Source organism: Athene noctua, chromosome 1 (genome assembly GCF_965140245.1).
Source record: "Athene noctua chromosome 1, bAthNoc1.hap1.1, whole genome shotgun sequence".
In the NCBI taxonomy this organism is placed as follows: domain Eukaryota; kingdom Metazoa; phylum Chordata; class Aves; order Strigiformes; family Strigidae; genus Athene; species Athene noctua.
The window spans coordinates 247,375,915-247,398,970 of NC_134037.1; the positions used below are offsets into that span (position 1 = coordinate 247,375,915).

Sequence of the window (23,056 nt, forward strand, 5' to 3'; positions counted from 1 at the left end):
GACAGCCCCCGGTGCGGGGCGGACAACCCGATTTTCGTGCCGAGAAGAAAAATAACTAATAACGAACGGTATGAAGACAGAACGGAAGAGCCTTGCGGGGCGAGAAGCAGCGCCCTGGGTTCTCTCCGCTCCCCAGGGAAGGGGAAACACTGAGGCTGCGCTCCGCCGGTCCCCGGGCCGGTCCCGCCCAACCCACGCTTCAGTGTTAACCTGAACTGAGCCACGGAAACTTATGCCCAGGCGGAACCCGTATGAGAAACATAGCTGCGTAGTTACAAGGTCTGGACGTGCTGGAATATTTCTGAGTCTGGGGCACTTCGTGTCTGGCATGCCCTTGTGCTGTAGCTGCATGCCGTTTTCAGAAAAGCCACCAAATTCATTCCCCTTGAACTCCTTCCTGTCTAGCCCTGGCATAAACATCTAATGGCGCTACCTCAGAATTCAAACCTGGCTGAGAACCATCTTAGCAGCTGCCTTTACCGAAAGGTTGGTACCTGCTCGACCTCAGCTCAATCTCAGGCTGCCCATACCACCAGAGTCTTCCCTGCACTTTGCTTTCCCCCCTCATACCCTCTGCCTCCAAATCTGGACTTCTAGATGAAGGCCAGCATTAAATCACTACAGCTGCCTGAGTACTTCTCTCCACTCCGTCTATCCAACATGCAGAGCTAGGCCAGGAAAAGCCTGGTCCTTCCTGGTCTTGAGTTTTTATCTCAAAAGAAGAGGCTCAAAAGACAAAATGACATTGTGATTTGTGCTGCTGCACACCATCTAGGACAAGCAGTCCTGTTTCTGATCAGTCTTGCTTACCTTCTCCTTAGCTACTTTTCTGATGCCCGAAGGAGTTACCAAACCATACAGTAACCCATGACTGACTGCTGTATTTCCTGTAGTTGACATCTACAACCCAAGAAAGGCAGCATTTACTTGCACCTTTCCTTCCCTTCAGTCCACACCCTGGAACAAATGCCAAGAAGCATGCTTTGGATATGGCATCTGGAAAGCAAGACTATCTCATCAACTTGTCACCATGCGCTTGCTATCTTGACCAATTTGTTATTTTCTTTTCACACTGTAAAACTAACATTCATCAGAACTGCTTCATTTTTTATTCTACATCTCATTCATTTCCTTTTGAGAGAGGATTTCACCTTCTCACTGCTCTCAAAAGTAAAATACTTTTTGCTTTCCATATATGTCTGAAGACTCTCCAGATATGTGGTGAGAGGCTGATAGGGACTGGCACAGACGAGGGAAGTATTTGTACTCTTTTGCTTCCTTGGCTGCTGGTAGCTGATGTTCTGAGAGTTTGACCGATCTAGTCTAGACCTTTGATTTAGAGCCAAAGTTTTCAAGTACAAACCAGAGATAACACAGGAACTGACAAATATTGACTCAGGAAGAACTGAAGATTTTACCCTGAAAATACGTATGTCTCATACAGGAAAGATGTTCAACTTAGACACTTGGGTGAGGATGCTTTTCAGAAATGAGTAATGACAAAAACATATAGGGGAAAAAAAAAAAGGGGGGAGAAATCTCTTACTTAACTTTGCCTTTACTCCTGAAGTATACGGCCCTTTATCAGGAATACAAGGTGCTAATGCACAAGGACTAACATTTGTATTAGCCAGAAAGGAACTTGGACACCCAGACATCTTAATAGCCCCTTTATTGGAGCTCATACAAGAATTAGAAAGAGGACAATAAAGACAATCTTACCTCCCTTTGGATGCTGGGAATCCCAAGCTCTGCAGCATCAGACACACCTCCAGTCAGGGAACAGCTCGTGATGCAGATCCCATCTGTGGAGAGATTCCCCAGTGTTTTGGTTTGTAGGATCTTCTGAGAAGAAAACCACCCTGGTCATCATTGCTGCTGTCAAACAAAAGGATGCTCACACAAAAACACACTGCTTCACTTTCAGATAAAGACAACATGCAGGTGCTGCGATTGCCAGTGCCAGGAGGGAGCTCCTACAGGTTACAATTACCTGGCCAAGTATTTTCTGTGGCCCGAAGGCCAAGCTGCACCTGCACCAGAGCACAGCATAGCCTGTACTGCAACATAACCTGCGCCTTCTCAGGTTAACTGCCATGTGGGTCACTAACTCCCTTATGTACAATGGTCTTCTGGTTACAACACTGCTGAAATAGGACTGTCATAGTGTACAGACCATCACATCCCTGGCCTAAAGGGTAACAAGGTTATTGGGTAATTTACCAGTTTTCAGCAATGTAAGTATTAGCTGTGTGGGAATTCATAAAATACAACAGAGCACTATAAAAAAATTATTTAATTGTTCTGCAACTTCAAGTCTTCAACAAGATGACAGATATCCTTGAAATAACATTAAAGTTAGTCTGAAGCTGCATAAGAACTCCAGTGCATACAGAAGCTAAATGAAGAGAAGTATCTCCTCCCAACAGTTAAATATATTTATTTCAGGATACAAATCCTTTAATGCAGTATAAAAAAAAAAATACAGAAAGAATGCCTTTAATAGGTGAAACAAAAATCCATTCCAGCCAGGATTTCCTGTGCGCATGGGAGTGCTCCAAGCCACACTATGGTGCAGTCCCTCTCCCAGCAGTTCGGGCTGCACTTTCCCCCACATCTGCTTATTTACACCCTCTCCGTCCTGCCCCTACACCGGTGGCAGGATGCCCTCGCCAGCTGCCTCCTAGCCCCGGCCAAACGGCCGTTCACACCACCAGCAGGAGGAAGCTGGCGGGGCAATAGGAAAAATCATTTTATCTGTGGGATCTGCGTTCCTCCCCCGAAGCAGTGGACAGGGGCTGCTTGCACACCTCCAGATGGTGAGCACTGACAAGGGTGCTCCCGTTTTACATATTTGGCCCTGGTCCAGCGATGTTCATACATATTCCTCCTCTGCCCCTGCACCTGTTGCTGCCTCTGGTCAATTACCTCCCACCCCCCCGGCCCCCTCCCCTCCATCTTTAGCCCCTTTCCTCTGTGAGGGTTTTAAGATTTTTCAGTATAATTCACATGCAGAATTCAAGAGCTCAGTAGGGATTAGGAGAAGAGGAGCACATCCTACAGCCACTGCTCGAGGCTGAGCAGAAGAGCCAGGGCACTTTCTCTGGGACTTCCCCAGCATCCACCTTCACTGTTCAGTGATGTTACATAGTATAGGCTTGGCTTTATTACCTGTTACCCATGAAGTTGTCCAACCCTTTTTGAACCTGTTGATACCTGTGATCTGCATCCCCAGCATCTCCTGCAAACAAGTCCTCTTTTAGGGTTTTAAACCAATCTTCTGCTGATTTTATCAAGTAGCCCTAATGCTGATGTTCTAAGATTTTATGAAAACAGTTCTGCCCAACTCTGCCTGCTTTTGTAAAGCTCAGTCACATCCACATTTGTAGTCTCCTCCTCCCGCTGGAGCCCTACCTTCCCCAGCTCCATGGCAATTTGGTTTCCTTCATACCATTTGGTGTGGAACCTAGTCAAAAGATGCTGGCAACTCACCAGTCCCCTGGCACCGAAGCTGGTTCTAGCACTAGGTGACACACCTTGGCCTGCAGCTCTGTTTCACACCTCCATTCCTTTAGAAGTGCTGGCTGACTGAATTTCATCTGGGCCGGGGGGCGTTACTGAGCATACCTGTTTGGTGCAATAAATCCTGCATATGTACCGTAGCTTGAGATAAATTCTAACTGCCTGCCACAAAAAATGCAGGAGGTGTTGTAATTTCCTTTATGTTTTCAGCAGTAGAAATCAGTGACTACAACAGATGGCAAATCCCAAGCTGTATGTACCCGGTCTTAAAACCGGAAAGAAAACAATATCGCATTCACTTATTTAATTCTTTCAGCATTTCTTCTCACCATGAACAGCTATAATGGACTAACTTCATTGCTAACTTTCAGTCTTTTGGGTTATTAAAACCAACCACACTGTGCTGCTCTTCCTTAGCTCAGGAGATGAGATTCGCTTTGACCATGCCCCAGATCAGCAGATCAAAGCAGCAGCCTACACGCCCCCAACCATTCTCTCTTACAGGTGTTTCAGATAGCTCACAAGAGTTGGAGCGCAGGATCCAACTGAAGGTACATATTGGGTCTCCTTCACTAGAATAAATGAGGATGAAATGCAGGCACCATGCCTACACCTAGAGAGAGATGTTGAGATTGTCTAGAGAGAGGGTCTAGAGCACACATCTTATGAGGAGCAGCTGAGGGAGCTGGGGTTGTTTAGCCTGGAGAAAAGACGGATGAGGGGAGACCTTATCACTCTCTACAACTACCTGAAAGGTGGTTGTAGCAAGGTGGGTCTCATTCTCTTCTCCCAAGTAGCAAGAATTGGACAAGAGGAAATGCCCTCAAGTTGTGCCAGGGCAGGTTTAGATTCGATATTAGGAAAAATTTCTTCACCAAAAAGGTGAAGCATTGGAACAGGTTGCCCAGGGAAGTGTTTGTCACCATCCCTGGAGGTATTTAAAAGATGTGTAGATGTGGTGCTTAGGGACGTGGTTTAGTGGTGGACTTGGCAGTGTAAGGTTTATGGTTGGACTCAATGATCTTAAAGGTCTTTTCCAACCTAAACAATTTTATGATTCTCTGATTGTATGTTGACACGTAAAGCAAACAAAGTAAAAAATAAAGCCAGAAGAATGCAGCAGGTTTGGAGCCATTTAGGTCAATGATTCTACCTAAACTGCAATCAATTTTCACTGGTATAAGTTCATTCAGCTAAGTAACTCCTGTGATAACTGGCTTATTTCTAGAGAACAACTGCATCTGGAAAACCACGGCTGTGGAAGATTACACTTTGCCCTAACAGAGGAAAAAAATTGGAAATAATTCCGATTCTTGTAAATTCTGCCTGCAAGAGCTGCCAGTCTGCAAATTGCCGTGCACACTGAATAGTCACTCAAAAATTTATTTATTCCATACAAATAGTTCTAACCTTCGCATGTATCAGAAAGCACAACACTGGCTGGGGCACTTAAGGAAAAAAACGAGTTGAAATGTAAAAAGCAATTCACATTAAAAGGCAAGGACAAGCAGAGAAGAAAAGCCATTACAGTAAAAGCACTCCTTCACGCAGTCGACCGTTCCCACAACACTGTTTACTGCAGGATCAAGTACCTGAAGGTCCCAACAATCTGGTGTCACCAGTAATTTTCAGTGACACTCATTTATAAGTAATTTCAGAGACAAATCAACCAAAACCCTCAGCAATTCAAGTACATCCCAGTAATTACAGAGACACAAAACCCTTTTTAAAAAACGCTATGAACGAAGTCAGGCACCTTCAGCCATTTTTGGCACAACAGGCTTTGATACATTTAAACTGAAAGACTACAGCTCACCTTCAAATAGAGTTTGAAAGGTGAAACAGTTCTACATATAACCTTAAGTACCTGAAAAATCATAACAAGTAAAAAACTGGAAGTCTTTACCTTTTTGAAGTATTCTGATCATAACAGACTTTGGGACTCGGAATCCGGCAAATTTCATACAGCAGCATTTTCAAGGAGCAGCACCTGAATTCAACTTAAAAATTTTGCAGGGGAAGACGCCAAAATACCTTGCTAAATGAATAGTTTTTTATATTACATTTTTATTTTGCAAGAAAATAAATTATACAACTTAAAAAATAAAATTCAAAAATTAAGCAGTACATCAAAATAGTTCAGCTGGACTGCCATACAGAAACTACCACCATTCAAAATTGTACAGCATTATTATCTTGGTAGTGGCACACATTCAAAATTGTAAATACCATACGTAGATAAGATAGTACAACTCAGGAACTCAAGTTTGCTCAACACTCCAGACTACATATAGTGTATATGACAGGAAAGCTTTCATGTATTGTTTATTTCACAAATATGACCTCAAAGAATTACAAAGATAGCATCCCAGTCATTTAGATGAAAATAGAAAACAGTTTGAGTTTAAGATAGCAAATCTTTCTGTAAAACTATCAAATCTTTTTGCCAATTGTATTTTTAAAATTTGCACTTTACAGGACAATGGCATCCCAATGCAAATAAATGCAATGTGAATATTCAAAACATTTATATTAACTTTAAAAAGGTGAAAATGAGGAAGTCACATTGTCATTTGGAAATGTAATTGCATTACAGTCATAACAAATGAAAGATAGATGAGTAAAAATAGAAGCTAGGGACACCAACTATGGAAACAGGAAAATGGAAGACTTCAGAATTGAAACTGAGATCCTCATCAAGTTGTTGGGACAGAGAAAGGTTTAACAGTATGTCTTAATTAAACCCATTAAGAGTGATTTCCCCCCCCCCCCTCTTCTACACCAGATTTCATTTCAGAGCTATTCACCGTGGCAGTGTGTGTGGCAACATGTTTTTCAGATGCAGCACCTCTTTAAGCTAGGTCTTTGGACATACATATTCATAGCTAAAAATTGCAGCCTTAAAAGTGCGTTGTTGCCATATTGCAAGTGAAGAATAGTTCATTTTCATTTAGATATGAACTCTACCCTCCCCAAAAGAACAGTTCACCCCAGATATTTCCCTGTGCCCCAGGTGATACTAGTTTTAAGTGCATACTGGTGAAAATGACCTGATGAAGGACGCTAAACGTGATTCTGCATCTTTAACAGATTTGCTGGTGTGAGTCTCAGATTTAATAAAAAACCCAACATCCATTTCCGGTACATATTTAAAGAAAAATGACCATGTCTTAGGCACATTACCAATTCTATTTCTGCATCCCAGGCATTGAGAAATATATAGGTAACATTTAGGTTGTATTATTTTATATTTATTAGCTGAGGGAACGTGTAGCTCCTTAGCTTTGAGCAACCTGCTTCCTGCATACACAACTGTTTAGGAAGCCAGAGTATCTGAGATGCATTCTCTTAAACTTCTCCCTCAAATCTAAATCAATGGCTTCAAAAATCAGCATTACCCCCTTTGCAGCTCCTTCTGCAAGACAATTTCACACCTGCTTTTCTATGGTTACGGGCTGGAATTTTTTAATGTTGACGAGTGCGCTCAGACTGTCATGTTTCCCTCTAATTACCCCAAGTGAGCACTTACTACTTTTAAGTTACAAAGACTGAACGTCTTGCAGTACAAATTTTATTAGAATTTGGGTTTTAATGTTCAAATAGTTTTACTGGTTAATTACACGGAGCATCACTTGCTTTTGGTTCTGAACTGCAACACCACAGGGCCAACAGAAAAGATTACTTTTCAACAGCATCCACTTTTGGGTATCAACAAAAGCATGTAACATAAGCTGTGGGATTTCAATCAATTGTAACCAGCCAGGTCTCAATTTCCCTCCATCTCTTGGTCATGAAACCCTCACTACCAAAAATTTCCTACTCAAATGTCCAAGTACACACTGTTCTCAGGCAGCCACATTGGCATTTACACGAGTAACAGCATGCAGCCTTGTTTAAGGGTGCAAACAGCCATTCTTGTAGTTTGCTTTTAAACCACTCTTACTGTAAACTTTACTGCAACCATGTGAAAGCAAAACTCCTCCTCTTACTTACTGGAAGGTTTTCTTTTTTGATTAACGTTAATTGCATCCTCTTCGCCCTTTCAATCATCAAGGACAGTCAGACCTTTAGAAGTTGTACTTGAACTGGTTAATTAACAATATTCGCGCAGTTGCGATTTATAGAAGAATATACAGAACTGAGTAAAGTGCAACTTACCTTTTGTCCCAAGAGAGGCACTCTGCTCCAGTGATTCATGTTATCAGTCCAGTACATGCTAGGACCTTTCAGAATAGCAGAGAGGCAGGCAGTGCCAAACAACTACTTCAGATGATTGAAAACAGAAGAGGTAACATTAAAAAGTTGAAATTCCTGATGTGTATTTGGCACTCTCTCTGCATACACTAAACAAGGTATTTTTCCTTAGCTTTTTACCATTTCATTAGAAATGTATTTTCTACCCTGCCAGTTTCAAAATAAAAAGCAGAGGGTTTTTCATAGAAAGATGATTCTAAGGAATAAACCAGTCAAATTGGATTAGCCTTGCATGTATCTGTAAATTTACCAATAAGGAATTAGTACAGGGATCTTCAAGTGTTATTTTCTTTTGGGGGGAATTGTGCATCAATTATTTTTAATGCATTCAGATATATATATAGTCATACTTAAATATTTGGAATACAAATATTAAATGTACAAGGAAATACACTTAATATTTCTGTTTAGTATAACAGGCCCACCCACGAAAACTGCCTTTGAAGTGAAGTATCATTCAAGAAAGCTTTACCTTCTCAAAAAGGATTGTAGCAAATCGGCTGTCCAAATAAGGTAACAAATAATGTATATCCACTTGTTTACAGCAAACAATTTAAAAACAATGATCTCCTGCTTAAGGAAAAATATCACCCATGACTTGGAATTATTTTTGTCACTTATTTGTCAATTATTAACATCCAGTTACTAGATTGAAGCACTGCTCTAGCCAACAGGTTTTAGCTGTAACAAATGCGTATCAGTTGTGATGCGTTTGTGTCTCTCAAATGTTATTACATATAAAGGATCAAAAGGTGGACAGTACATTACTCCGTTGATCCAAAACACAAAAGTGAAAGTGCTACTTCTAGTCCTAATTGCATTAAAAAAAGAGAAACAAACAAACCAAAAAAACCCCCAAACCGAAAACAAAACTAATAGCAGTTCCTCAGTGCATGAATATTTGAATATTTTCTCCTTGTGCAAGTACTGGTCATCTAAAAACCCAAACCTGTATTCTTCCTGGTGTGTGTAAATCAAATCTACTTTAAAAAGTTCACAATGGGCTCTTCATGAATGCAAGTTTCCCACAAAACAGCATGCTGTTAAAAGTGTGCAACATGAAGGGAATGCCATCATGCTAGCTGAAAGAGATTGGCAAAATAGAGTCCTCTGTAAGGTAAGGCAGGGATTTTAATACGTAACGAAAGTCAAAACAAGTCCTTCTGCAGCACAAACTGTTGCAGCTGTCTGTCCAAGCACCCCTCCATTTATGTTCTCAACATCCTGCAAAGTCCTCAAATTATGCCATATATATGAAGGTGTTGATATCCGACTCATCTCTTCTGATATATTTGTGCTCTATAAGCCACTCAATTTGCTCTTTTATCATTTTCTTTTGTGGCAAGAACATGTTTTTCAATATTTCTACCAGTTCAGTCTGAAGCTGGGCATTAGTAATTTTCTTCCGCATCTTCATTATTTGGATGATAGCCTCCTGGTAGGGGACAAGACAAAAAAAAAAAAAAAAAAATTAAATGCCTGGGTGAAGGGAGAAAGTGAAAACAGCATTAATACAGGGCTCCTAGTATGGCAAGATAGCAACAAGTCTGTATTTTCTCCTTAAAAATCAGATACATGCTGCATTTCTTAGACTAAGTAGATACTAGACTGCTTTTACAAAGAAGTTGATAAAGGAAAAAAATGAAGCACTGGCAAGATGCGAGAGATAAGACAAGTCCAGCCAAAGGAGAATCTGCAGTTAAATACCTAGAGTGTTAATTACTCACTAAAATCTAATGTTCATTCACTCTCTGAGCAGAAGTCGTCCTTTTCCAGGGTGACTTGTGATATACCTTGTGAATACCTCATGAAATGCAAGCTTAATGTCAAACTGGAAATCACAAGGAGCTCTCCTTTCATAAATACAACCAGGCATTAATCTGTCTGCTGGAAGCATGGCCAAGATATTAAATCAGGTGGTACAATTAACAATGCACATGGCCTGGAATCTAATCTGACTGATAGAACAGACCTGCAGTTTTAAGGTAAGATGGGATTTTTGAGACTCCATGGTAGGTAATGATCTCCGATGCCCAAAAAAAATTAGGTTGGGTTTTTTTTTTTTGAGCTGTCAGCTCAAAAGATCTGACATGAGTATCTGCCTGAAGGACAACCAACCATAACGCAGGAAGCTACAGTTCGTGCATTTAAGATGTACTTACAAACTTTCCCTCTAAAGAGAAGGCTTCTCAAAAACTCATACTGCTACTACTAAAGCACGATCACATCTCTAAGATTACTATCTTCATACAGGGCAGTCAGAGAGATCTCAAGATCAACAATACTGTCTATTGATGTTTGTGGCTCGTCAGTCAACTTTACTATCTGCTGCTGCCACCCACCACTACACTGTTATGCCTTCATCGCTTAATATCTGCTTTGTCCTCTTTAAAAATGATGACCTGATACATCAGAACAGGAGGCTGATAACTGCAAGTGCACAAAAAACATACAGGCAAAATCCAGTATTCACAAAGGATCTACACCAAATAGCCAAAGTCAGTTCTAGTGGGATTCAAAAGCATTCATTGCATACATCAATATCTACATGCGGACAGCATGCCTCAGTAGTAATACAACAGGGTACAAGAGAAATAGGAAGTTTTGTAATTCCTCTGGCAGTGTACTTGCCTGGGTTCGCAATATTCTTAGCTGGACTATTCCTTCATTTTCCTCTTCCCGCATTCTCTCTGTAGTAAGTTGTAATCGACCAATCAAATTTATCTTGCCCCTTTTCTGAACTTTAGCGTTTTTTCTGAAAAAGTTGTATTGTATGAAGATAAGCAAAAAAATACATTTTCAATTAAGGAATTCCTGTTAAACTTAAATTACAGCAGCAAGAAGTACCATCACATATCAGATATTTATAGGCTACTCGCATTGCAGCACTAAGATAGCTGGCTAACAAACCAAAACTAATTATCCGTATCTCCACACAATAAAACCTGAATACACTGGCATTACAGAAAATCCATCAGCTGGAACTGACAGCATCCAAAGTTTAAAATAGCACTAAGTTTTCAAGAATAAAATTTCAGAGAAATACATTTCAGTTTAGTTATATAAAACTAGAGTTCTTTGGAGGAAGTTTTTACAACAAAGTTCAGGAAATTGGACTAGTTAATATTCCATCAAAAGAACTGTCTGTCTAGCAGAAATAAGGGACAAACACCAGCTACTGTAACAAAGAAAGCTGATGGCATTCTCCAGCGGTCACCCACACTTTCTGTACAGCCTGTCCCTTCTGTCAGGACCTCTCATAATTTCCTGCAGATCACAGTCCTGATGACAGGATGAAACATCATGGCCCAATGTTTGCAAGAACAAAAGCCCCAGGAAAGCAGATTCATCACCTCTCTCCCTCTCCACAGATCCAGATGTCCAGCTGCTACTAAGAATGAGGCCTAGAATCTGAGGTTGCTATAAAGGAGACAGTTCTAATCATAGTCATAGAGAGAGGCAAAACCCAAAATAAAACATGCTGAATGTTACAGACCATTTAGATATTCTCTCTTTATACTATCTTATGTTCTTAAGGATTTCAAAGCACCAGTAAAAGAGCAACGCAATTCTCACTGAAATTAAGACACTCCTCTCCGGTGAGAGCCACACCAAAATGTCCAACTTTTGACAGCATACCACATTATTAAGCAGTATCACTTCCTTTTTTAACTTAGCACTTCGGTGTTGAAACTCTGTGTGTGTAATCAATACAGCACTAGTGCTCTGCTTACGTGGCAATCTTCCTATATGAAATTTTATGGGCTCATTAATAACAGGAAGATAGCAAAACATCTGATTTTGCACCTCATCCTATGGTGTTTAAGAAATTTAATTTCTCAGAAAACAGCATCATAGAAACATTGGTCTGAAGTGGCTGCTGGAGGTCATCTAGTCCAACCACCAACTTGAAGCATGACTATCACCAAAACTAAGTGAGAATTAAGGGCAACAAAGCATATGTCTAGCTGAATCTTGAAAACTTTCAAGGATGGAGGTTAACTTAAAGTGAATTCCTTTAATTATAGATTAGTACATTATTATTTTACTTTTCAAACATCATCTTACATTAAACTGAACTCCTGGTTCACCGAGAAGAGGGTTCCTTCTGTAAAGTCTTTGGGTGAATTGACTTGAGGTTCATACAATAAAACCTGACGTTTCAGCTTTGGAAATGCTACAAGAGACTACAGAGAAAAGGGGGGGGAAAGAATGAAAATAAAACACCAGACTTTCTAAATGGAAACAATTACTTTTTAAGAACATAGCTCACTGCTGTGCAGACTGTAGTGAGGGAACCACGCAGCTGCTTTTGAAGCTGCTGAAGGGCAACGCAAAGATACTAGTAAAACCAGAGAGGGGACACAGTTTACCAAATCTCCTTCTGAAATGGCTTAGCGTAAGTAAAATGCACAAACTCACAGCTACAGAAGTGGTGTTAAGTCTGATTTACATGATTTCTCTCTTTATTCTTGAGCTCAATAATTAAAAGTCTAATAGAGCAAACACTGACGTTATTTTTAAGGAACATGTATTTATCAGGTGCCACTGATTTCCTAGAATTAGACCTGTCCCACACCACAAATCACAATCATAACTGTGTGCTTTAGGCAGCATATGGTCAAAAAGATCTTGCCGTTTCCAAAAACTTAAGTTCAATAATACTGGTAGAGAGAATGTGTTAATGTAACAGCTGTGTCTGCTCAGCAGTAGTGTAAGGAGCCAGCATTACAACTGGTTAATTAGCAAGAAAGGCATTCACATTTCAATTTCAAAGTGTTAACTGACAGTGCTTTAAAAATACTAATCCAGTATTTCAGAGTACAATTATCAAGAAGAAATCTGTTTCAAGAGAAAGGAAATACCCATAAAGTCCTCCTAAGTTCTGCATCAGGGAGTTCAGTTGCCAGTTTAAGATTTTCAAAGCTGATCTTCTCTCTGGGTCTTTGGTTCCATGCAAACAGCACAGCTAGCTGAAATGTTGTTACCTCCAAGTCATACTGGCCAACCTCATTCTTAAATGTTATCTGTGAACAGAATGACAATTTTACTTGTAAGCCTTGCTGGATCACAAGCTTTCTTACTATTATAAATACACAGAAACTACAGTCATTGAGGGTGATACACCAAAAACTATATACTTACAATTCCATTAGACATGAGGTGGTGCCAATGCAGTTTCCTACCACTGTGATTCTTTTTATAAAATTCTTCAACTTCTGGGATGAGATCTTCTAATTCCGTGGGCAGCGAGACAAACACTTTTTCAGAACTTCGGGACCAGGCACCAGCATTTAAAATTTTAATATTCACAGAGTCAGCTGTAGAGACAATACTGAACTCTATGAATCTCCAGGTATAAAAGACAAACAAAATGCTTTTTTTTTTACTGTAAACACAATTACGGGGACTGAATTTTCAGAAAGTAGCAGGGTGTCTACCTACTTAAACATTAAGGTACTCTATTTATGCACCACTGGCTTTCTGTCAGCAACACTGACTGAAATCTGTGGGGTTTTTGGCTCTCCTCTGCAGAGCTCCTTAAGCCCTGATGCAACTTTATAGTTGATGCCTGTAAGCACTACTCAAGGATTTTCAGCAGTAGCAGGTCCAAATCTGAATGTTCCTCAGCCTCTCTCATCAGTGAAATTTAACCTCAGAAATGTGATTTAAGCTCTACATAGCACGCACCCAGCTCTTCTGCTGGCAGATGAAGGAGCACAGCACGAAGCACTCATGAAAAATAATGAAGGCATAAAAGAACGTAGTAGTTCAGAATTCACCTGGTTGATACTGATTCAAGCCCCTGCTTGGAATTCATCTACCAGAGCAGGGAGTCTGTATCTACAAGACTGCTTATAATGAAAACTCACAATAACTTACAGAATTGTATAGCTCCAGTGGCAACTGTAAGAGAAAGCAGAGTCTACAGACACTTCCAGTCTAGGGGTAACAAAGCCGTGAAGACTATGTTCAACCTGCAGTTGATGTAATTTTTAACTCAAGATTCAACAGAATTATTTTTCACTAAGAGAAATGAAAAACAGCAAATAATTTGACAACAATACCTGGTAAAGCAAGTTTATTATTTTTATGCATTTCTTTGAAGGCCTGGTTCAAGTCTTCAGACACTTTGATATCCTGGAACATTCTAGCCAGCTTGTTTACATAGTCTGCTGGCATTCCTACTTCCTGTATAAACAAACACAACACTAAACTATGACAGAGACAACTATGAACAAAAAGCTTTATTTTTAAAATAATCTTCAAAAAATGAAGAGCATTAAAGTACACAGGTATCATCACTTTACTGTAACAGTTAATATGCAATGCAAAATAAAGTTTTTTTGCACGGATCATAAGCAGTTACCCCTTAAGGGCATAAGATGATTCTTTTAAAGAAATTCAAGTGCTGAAGAGCATATGCATGTATTAAAGAATCAATAAATTCTGAGATTTGAAGGAATGTTTAAAGGCATGCAAATAATATTCTAATCTACATTAAATTTCACAATTAGAACACAGCTCAACATACCTAAACAACAAGTACACTGCATTTTTCTCATTTGTATATGGAATATATGAAGCCTTCAGGTAATTATACACAAAATACTTTAAAAATCTATCACTACCACTATTAGGATCAACATTTCTCTTAGAAAAGAGCTAAACTGTTTTACTTACAAGTATTGCAATAAAATTTAAGATAGGATATCTAAGTTCAAGAGTGGGCATTAATATCACAAGCAAGTGGCACAACCAAACAAAGAAAGATGTCAGACTACTTACTCTGAGCCATTCCACCATATTCTCTTCAATTTCACTATCAGCTGATATATCTAATATCAGGCGTCTTGTTAAGTGAGCTTTGTGGTATCGCATGAAAACATCTTTATTCTGTACATATTTAAGTACCAAAAGCTGTCAAAAAAGTAATTTTAATGTATTTATATGCATTGTCAATCAGACAAATCTGTGAATGCTGATCTAATGCCACTGTAGACTATGAAGAAGAAAAAGGCTACTTGACATTGCCTTAAGAGCAACTGTGTTAATACTATCACAGGTACCAGCTATGAATTTTTCATAATATCACACCTCCAACTTCTTCATTTGTCCACCATCAAGACCCTTCTCTTAAATCAGAAAAGACATTAACACCATTATGTAAGAGTCTCCTGTATTTTTTCCTAGACTAACACTAGTTAATGTGATACACTACAGTCTGATACAGGCATTAATTTAGCATACTAATTTTGTGAACTGACACAAGAGGCATAAAACATGGCATGATTTATAAGACAAACACACACTTGATGACATAATAAACTCTTTTCCCTATTATTACGCATTGTATAACTGTTTTTGAAGATCAAGGCCTCCACCCACATAAGGAAATAAAACAAATTCAATCGTCAGAATAATTGAGAAGTAGAAAGCAAAAACATACCACTTCTTTAAGCTTCGCTTCAATTTCTTCAGAGGTTAGTTTTTTGCTTAGTGGTGTTTTTCTTAGCAACATGTCACAGTAATTAGCAAGAAGCTCAGGGCATTTGGATTCAGGCTGTGTTTTCAATCCAACACTAAATAAAAGAACAACAATGTATCTTCAAACTGTATAGAATCTTGCTATTCTGGAGTAGCCACACTGTTAAGGAGACTGAGCCCTCTTTCCTGGTGGTGAATTCATATCCTCATTAAACTAACCAAAAATTAGGGATAACTCCCTTTTCTTCTTGAAAAAATAAATACTACCAAACACTTTCAAACAGCTTCTACAGCTTGATCATTCCAACTGCTTTTAATTTGAAAACTCTAAGAATGAAGGATTACGTTGAAACAACCAAATATGGCATTTCAGTAAGTATTCCAGTAAAGAATTAACAAGTGCTGCAGTGAAATGCTTCTCTGCTCTTGTCAATATCTCTGAAGTCTCAAGAACAACCTCCTGCACTGCATTTCACAGACTGCAAAACCCAACACATCACATAGTAACAGGATAAGATTATTTTATAGCAGGTATAAACTAACATTTTAGAGATTAAAAACAGATTAAGGCTGAACAAGAAAATGCTACAGCAGACAGACTGTGGTTCTTCAAAATGCATGCAGGCACAAGGTTGCTTTCTGAGCCTGTGTCTAGATTGGTGACTAGAACAGTGCCAAGGACCAACCCCTCTTTCTACAGTCAGATGGCACCAAGTGTCAATTGACATGTGACTTGTTTGCAAGTCTCAAAGGATCAAAACAAAGGCAGTAGGTAAGACAGCAGGTAAGAAGCTGTGGGGATGCTCAGGAATCCAGTGTTGTTCTCATTCCCTCACCCTCTCATCAACTAGTGCAGACAGTACTAAAACTCTCAGACAACTTGTTTGTCCTTTTTAATTCATAAAGAGCTTGCAGGCTAGTGTCTTCTGCCCTCCTAAAAACCATTTGGCATAAAAGCAGATCACTAGTCTTCTGGTTATTACAAGACAGAACCCTTATCTATTTAACCAATGCATTCCCAGGTATCTCTGAACAGGAGTCTTCAAGATCCAGACAGTGATGAAAAATTAACAAATTCCATATTCTTAGGCTGAACTTAATGGCACAAATTAAGCAGGATGAAGTTTCATTTTACTTAAACCAGACTGCATATGTAGACAGCTTGAAAGAGCTTGGAAAGAAGAATGCTGAACAGACGATTGTTGCCATCGTGGTCCTTTTTAAGAAACCACTAGGCAGGTTTAGCTTTAGGAGTGAAACACAGTTTGAATGAGGTATTGATATGGATGCTGCCAGAGGAAATTAAAATATCAGCAGAGACCTAAAACACTCCTCTACCTTGCCCATATCTATACCAAGTATCAAAGCAGGGGCCCAATCTTTTGTAAAGGTCTTCCTCCAGTAACATAAAAACAGCAAGACTATTCCCTGTCCAGATTTACCATCAGTCCAAAATCAAATGCAGAATAAGAACCAGAATGCTGAACAGGTATTTATATGAATTCACCCCTAATGCATCACCCCTAGAAGTAATTGGAAAGAGAAGCTGGAAGCCCACCTACATAAACTTTGTTTCCATAGTAAATCAGACTACAAACTATATATAAGCAATCCCAACCACTTTACAGATTCCTACTCAAGTGGCCCTCCCATGTTAAATGATAACAATCAACTAACTGACTGCTACCTTCTCTTGGCTGAGTTAGCAGTGTGGCTGCTAGAAGCATGGTCTTTCTTCTTGAGTCACACAGGTCTGCTTAATCTACTGGAAACTGTTTAAACTAACCTCGTTAATCCTGCACCAAAACAAAAATGTAACACCCAGGCAGGTTGCACTCACAGCTGACACAAGAGTAAGTGATAAACAGCTTGCAGATGGTTACATCTGAATCAGCTGCAATTATTCCCATAAAGATTACTGCCTCAGTGTCCCTCAGGACTTTTACTGATGTTGCAGCAGAGTTGTACAGCTCAGGTGTTCGGAATTAATAACCCAGGAATCTATTATTAAATTCAGCTAACAAACTGACTCATTACTCTACTACAAAATAAGAGATTCCCCATTTACTACAAATACATTTTTTAAATAGGCTGCTATTCACTGATCCACTGCCATGTGAAGAGTGTTTTACCAGAAGCTGATAAGCCATCTGAAATTCCATAATGCAAACACCACAAAGAAACTACTCTTAAATAGTGTTACTTTTTGAAGAGGTATTTTAAAAGAGAAACACAATCTTTTAATAATGTAAAAACCTTGATTCACATAAATTTTATATGGCTTACCCTTTTTGCTTCAATGGCAATTCAAGTTTAAATATTGTAGCATCATTCACGACCGCTTTGTATGCCTGAAAAATAATTAGATTATTAGTACTTCACTCAATTTCTCTCTAACATGAACCACACAGGTTTTATCTCTTTTTAGGTTTTTGTAACAGGAAATTGATCCTATTTTTTTTATTAGTCCAAAATTTTTGGAATTAATCCTATTTTTTTAGCTCAAAGTTTTTGGATTTGATTTTCAGTATGAGCATTCAAATCCTATGACCCAATTTCCCAATAACTGATGTTTTGTGTTTTCCTCTTTTCCCATTAATATACTACTTTCCTTTAAATGAAAACTTAGGAAGGGATTGCATGGACCAGATTGCGTATCTGAAGTCATGAGACTACATCCAAATATGTAGTAAATGCTAAACATAAATATATTGCTGAATCAGACATTAAGGCGCTCAGTACAAAGAACATCACCTGATGTGCTCTACAACATCACAAAGCTGAACAGAAATGCAACTCTATGCATGACTACAACACAAATTGAAAGCTAATCAGTCAGTAGAAAGTTTCACCAACATTTTAGTCTGCATATTGAAACAGCTTCTATGGTATCCTGGCTTGTGTCAGCAATACCGTGGCCAGCAGGGACAGGGAAGGGATCTGACCCCTGTCCTCGGCACTGGTGAGGCCGCCCCTCGATTCCTGGGTTCAGTTTTGGGCCCCTCACTACAAAAAGGACATTGAATGACTCGAGCGTGTCCAGAGAAGGGCAACGGAGCTGGTGCAGGGTCTGGAGCACAGGTCATACAGGGAGCGGCTGAGGGAACTGGGGGGGGTTTAGTCTGGAGAAGAGGAGGCTGAGGGGAGACCTCATCGCCCTCTACAGCTCCCTGAAAGGAGGGTGCAGAGAGCTGGGGATGAGTCTCTTTAACCAAGTAATAAGTGATAGGACAAGAGGGAATGGCCTCAAGTTTCACCAGGGAAGGTTTAGACTGGATATTAGGAAGCATTTCTTTCCAGAAGGGGTTGTTAGGCGTTGGAATGGGCTGCCCAGGGAGGTGGTGGAGTCCCCATCCCTGGAGGTGTTTAAGAGTCGGGTCGACATAGCGCTGAGGGATCTGGTGTAGTTGGGAACTGTCAGTGTTAGGTTAATGGTTGGACTGGATGATCTTCAAGGTCCTTTCCAATCTAGATGATTCTGTGATTTAACAGTGAATGGGTGGAAGAATTTCAGCGATATCATAATATGAATTACAACAATTCTTCAACAGAAAAGGAATGATCAGCAGAAACACATACCTTATCTCTTGCAGTAAGAAATCTTGGATCATCTTGAAAAGCTTCTTTAACCAACTTACTAAATCGATTAAATAATGTGAGCAATTGCTCTACGTATTTCTCAGAATCCTAAAGAGGCAAAAATCAAATAAAAACCCAAGGCTCCATAGAATTCCATGTGAGTTTATGTGTAATTGCCTAATCTGTAATAACATAGTATCCTCAAATCTACATACTATTAATGAACATTTTATCTTTATTCTCTGTACCAAAAACCTCTAGAGCATGTAAGCCTCAACACAGACTTTCAGGGTAGTATTTCCAATATACAAACATACGTAGAAAAAAATTTGTAATTTTCAAATATTGTACAACAACTTCTAAAATAAAAAATTTTTCAAGGACCAATAAAAGGCACATGCTAATTGCTGCAGATACTCAGGCCTCCTAGACCTAGAGAAAAAGCTGAAAGAGACAGTGGGCAAAAAAATCTCTTAATTTCCACTCGTAGCAATCTTCAATTGTAACAGGAAATTGATCCTATTTTTTTTATTAGTCCAAAATTTTTGGAATTAATCCTATTTTTTTAGCTCAAAGTTTTTGGATTTGATTTTCAGTATGAGCATTCAAATCCTATGACCCAATTTCCCAATAACAATTGAAAGTTACAATTGAAAGCAATCTTCAAATTTCATCAGAAAGTTAGAATTGAAAAAACTGATTACACCTTTTTAATTTAGATGCTAACACAATCCTACTGTATAAGTATTCCATGCATTTAACTTATATCCTTTACTGCAAACTGGATTCATGTCTTAAAGCTACAGCTAAAACATAAGGAATAAAATATTATTCTAAAGACATTTAAAACTTTCAGCAGATGAAAATTTCATGTTTTAACAAAATCTTCAAAAAATTATTTCCATTTACATGTATGTCCTATAAATAGAGAATAGTTTACTTCCGCAAACTTGTTTTTTCATTGTTATTTTATTAAAAAACAATACACTTACAGTAGTAATTGTTTCAGCAGCTGCTACCATATCTGCAAGTCCAGCACTAACAATATGTTCTTCCAAGTCTTTTAGCATGGGCTCTATGCCATTCGGAACTTTATCCATCAATGAAAACATTAAATGCAACTCTGAAAGATACAAATACTGATAAAGCAACCAGTCAAAGACCCATATAAAACCCAGATATACTGCATTTCTGCTAGAGATATCTTGAGTGCAATACTGAATATGTGAAGAACTGATAAACCAATTCATCCCTTGTTTTGAATAATGTTCTAATTCTGGTACCACAAGGAGAATCTGCTGAAGGCAAAGAGAAATACTTATTGCAATGTAATACTTGCTTATGCAGATAATATCACAAGCTTGAATAAAAGTGCCTAAAAGTCAATAGCAATTTGGATTAAGTCAAGGTTCTCAGTGTAACTGCCTTAAAATCCCTAGCAAAAATAGGTCTCTTTCAGTTGGAAGCCTACAGGAGTTCATGCAGGAAATTGTATGGATTCAACATAATTTTTTAAAAAAATTAAAGCCAAACAGAGCTGTCTCTGTGTATCTTTCAATACCATCTAAAATGTTTTGGTTTAATTAAAAGCATGCCAAATTCTAAAGTAACCAAAACCAACTAAGATAAACAGCATTTTTTTCCTTTCTGTTTTCAAAAAGTTTATTGAGTTTTTCTAAAAGTTACCAGTTCAAAAACTTTAAAAACTTATATGGCTTATTTGTCTATTTTTTATGAAGGTATATCAACACAGCTTAAAAAAACAGTACAGAAACAGCAATAATCATCTTGACAAAGCAAAGGAACACCTGGATTAAGGCCACCAGATTGTTTTAGAGAGACCACAGAGATCTGAACTAAACACAAAGGACTCAGCTTAATTAAGCAGACATACTGATCATGGACTCTGATTCTTTTTTTGATAGAAAATAAATTGATAGATTCGCTTCATTCCTCAGTGCTGTATCTACTGTGAAAAGGGACAAAAGCCAGAGGCCCTGTCTTTGTTTTCTCCTCTGCAATACTTTTGTCGGGGACATCAAGATCCTGCCACCACTGAGGATGAAATATATGTTATCAAATTCTGTATCCCAACAACTGCTGCAGAATGAAATAGAAAAGCAATGCAGAGAGACGAAAAAAAATCCTTTTAGAACATAACAACACAAATCAAAGAATGAAAACTACAAACTACCTTCAGTAAAAACTTGCAATGCTACTAGAGACAACTCACAACTGACAGAATTTCAAAAACCAGAAAAAATGGAGTCAGAGGTATTCTCAGTGCAGTTTAGATGTGCTGTAAATGACAGCAGCACTGTTTTACATAGGCTAAGTCCAAAAAGCTCACTCAACTTCTACTGGAACTTTTAATCTGTACTTTAAAAAAGGGTGAGAGGGAGGAAGAGATGGCAGGGAAAAAAAAAAAAAAAAACCAAACAAAAAGCTATATTAACGGTTTCCTACGTGTTTCTGTAAACTAGTGATGGCATGAATAACGCAAGAAAAAAATTCAGTGGTTTCTCCTAAAAAAACAGTGGCAAATGAAAACTTCAGGTGCATCCCTAAAACTGCAGGAATCCAAAAAAACCCAGATTCTTCAAAGACGGATTTTGAAGTAACAAAACCAAAAGGAACATCCCACTGGAATTTCTCTCAGAATACATGATGACACTGAAATGTAAAGAAATCCATACCGTAGTTGTCGGGGCACTTAAACAGGTTCTCTTTTCATTTTGTATCCATAAAAGCCAAGTGTACTTTTTATTTGTGTTATTAAATACTGCAAGAATAAAATTTAGGCCTCCCATCTCCAATTCTATAAGCAAACAAAAATGCACTAAGCCAATTCTGCAGAGTGTATGCAAGTTATGACATCTTTGATAGTTCTTCGCTGGAAAACATTACGCCTTACTTCCTTTGCACAGCATGTAAATATTTTCTTAATGTAACAAAGTATTTTACAGTAGTGCCCACCTACTAGCCAAAAAACACAGTCCTTTTTTGTCGGATGCTGTTTAAATCATTAAATTCTTTGGGGCAAATAATATCAGAAAGACACATATATAAGCAAAGTATAGCAGATGATACTATCAGAGAGAGAGAGAGAGATATATACATATAGCTCCAGTCTTTAAATAAATTTTCAGTCAACTGCACCTGCATTCTTCATCAAAATATTTTAAACAAAATAGATACATTTAGGAAAAGAGTATTTGAAAGATGCTTGAATTCTTATATACTAAACAGAAGTATTTTGCGACCAATCAGTATCATGGGGCAGAATAGCAACATGGGAAGAGAGGACTGTGAATACTTCAAGTTTCTAAAGAAAGATACTCTGGATGCTACAGATGAACCCTTCTGAAGCTGTGCATTTAAATAAGCCTCCTGTATTCACTCAAAGGCTGTAACATATACTCATAAGAAGTTTGGTGGCTTTCTAGATTTAGCACTGGATTACTGCCAGAAATCATGCTGGTAGATGAACAGATCAGTACGACATAGTTTTGAGGTCAAATATTTTCTGAAATGCTAGCTTTAGAAGTATTCGCTAAACTGTTTGAAGTCATGAAAGTTTTCACACCTGCAAAGAAACGAAAACTTCCGAGAGACATTAGTAAATATTCCCTGGCTGCAGGATACCAAGACTTCAAAACAAAAAAATTTAACCTGCAATTTCAGCTTTTATTTTTGTCCAATTTCCCTACTTGAATTATGACATTTTAATGACTTATCTAATTTGGTTTATCATACAGGACCAACACAAGAATTCTGAATCACACTAACCTCTCAATTTCTGGCAGAGTTAAAAACTTGAAAACTTTATGAAAGTCATGCAGAGCTAACTTTCAGAACTCAGTGACATACTGGCTATAAAACCAGAGGAAAAACTTGAAGAGATTTTGTTCATTGACCTATTGGTCCTACACCAACAATCAGAATAAGAAAAATTTCTCCCTGCTTTTCAGAAAAACAGCTTTGTAAAGAGATGCTTCACCTTTTTTCCAGGCGGAAGGTGGTACTGATAGTGGAATGAAGGTGCAGTGTTTGTATATGAACTAAACAAATAGAAAATAAGAAACATGCAACATTTACCAGAGTTGGTCAGCACGATGAAAATAAGTTGTAGGAAAAATAAAGAAAACAGAACACAAAATATTCTTTTCTTTCTGGTAAGATGAGAGCTATCCAGTCATTCAAATTACGATAT

The 23,056-nt window shown here is 38.5% G+C and overlaps 1 protein-coding gene across 1 annotated transcript in view; it reads right to left on the bottom strand.

Moving 5' to 3' along the window:
• Positions 1-5,569: 5,569 nt before the first annotated feature.
• CUL5 (cullin 5) overlaps positions 5,570-23,056 on the bottom strand; it is a 33,512-nt gene continuing 16,025 nt past the window's right edge. Inside the window, exons 9-19 of the mRNA XM_074916096.1 lie at positions 19,836-19,966; positions 18,844-18,951; positions 17,551-17,615; positions 15,227-15,359; positions 14,566-14,697; positions 13,845-13,968; positions 12,922-13,097; positions 12,642-12,803; positions 11,845-11,963; positions 10,408-10,531; positions 5,570-9,211 (exon numbers count right to left, since the gene is read on the bottom strand). Coding sequence (XP_074772197.1) covers positions 9,017-9,211; positions 10,408-10,531; positions 11,845-11,963; positions 12,642-12,803; positions 12,922-13,097; positions 13,845-13,968; positions 14,566-14,697; positions 15,227-15,359; positions 17,551-17,615; positions 18,844-18,951; positions 19,836-19,966 — 1,469 coding nt within the window. The 3' untranslated portion in view covers positions 5,570-9,016. The remainder of the gene's footprint in view (positions 9,212-10,407; positions 10,532-11,844; positions 11,964-12,641; positions 12,804-12,921; positions 13,098-13,844; positions 13,969-14,565; positions 14,698-15,226; positions 15,360-17,550; positions 17,616-18,843; positions 18,952-19,835; positions 19,967-23,056) is intronic.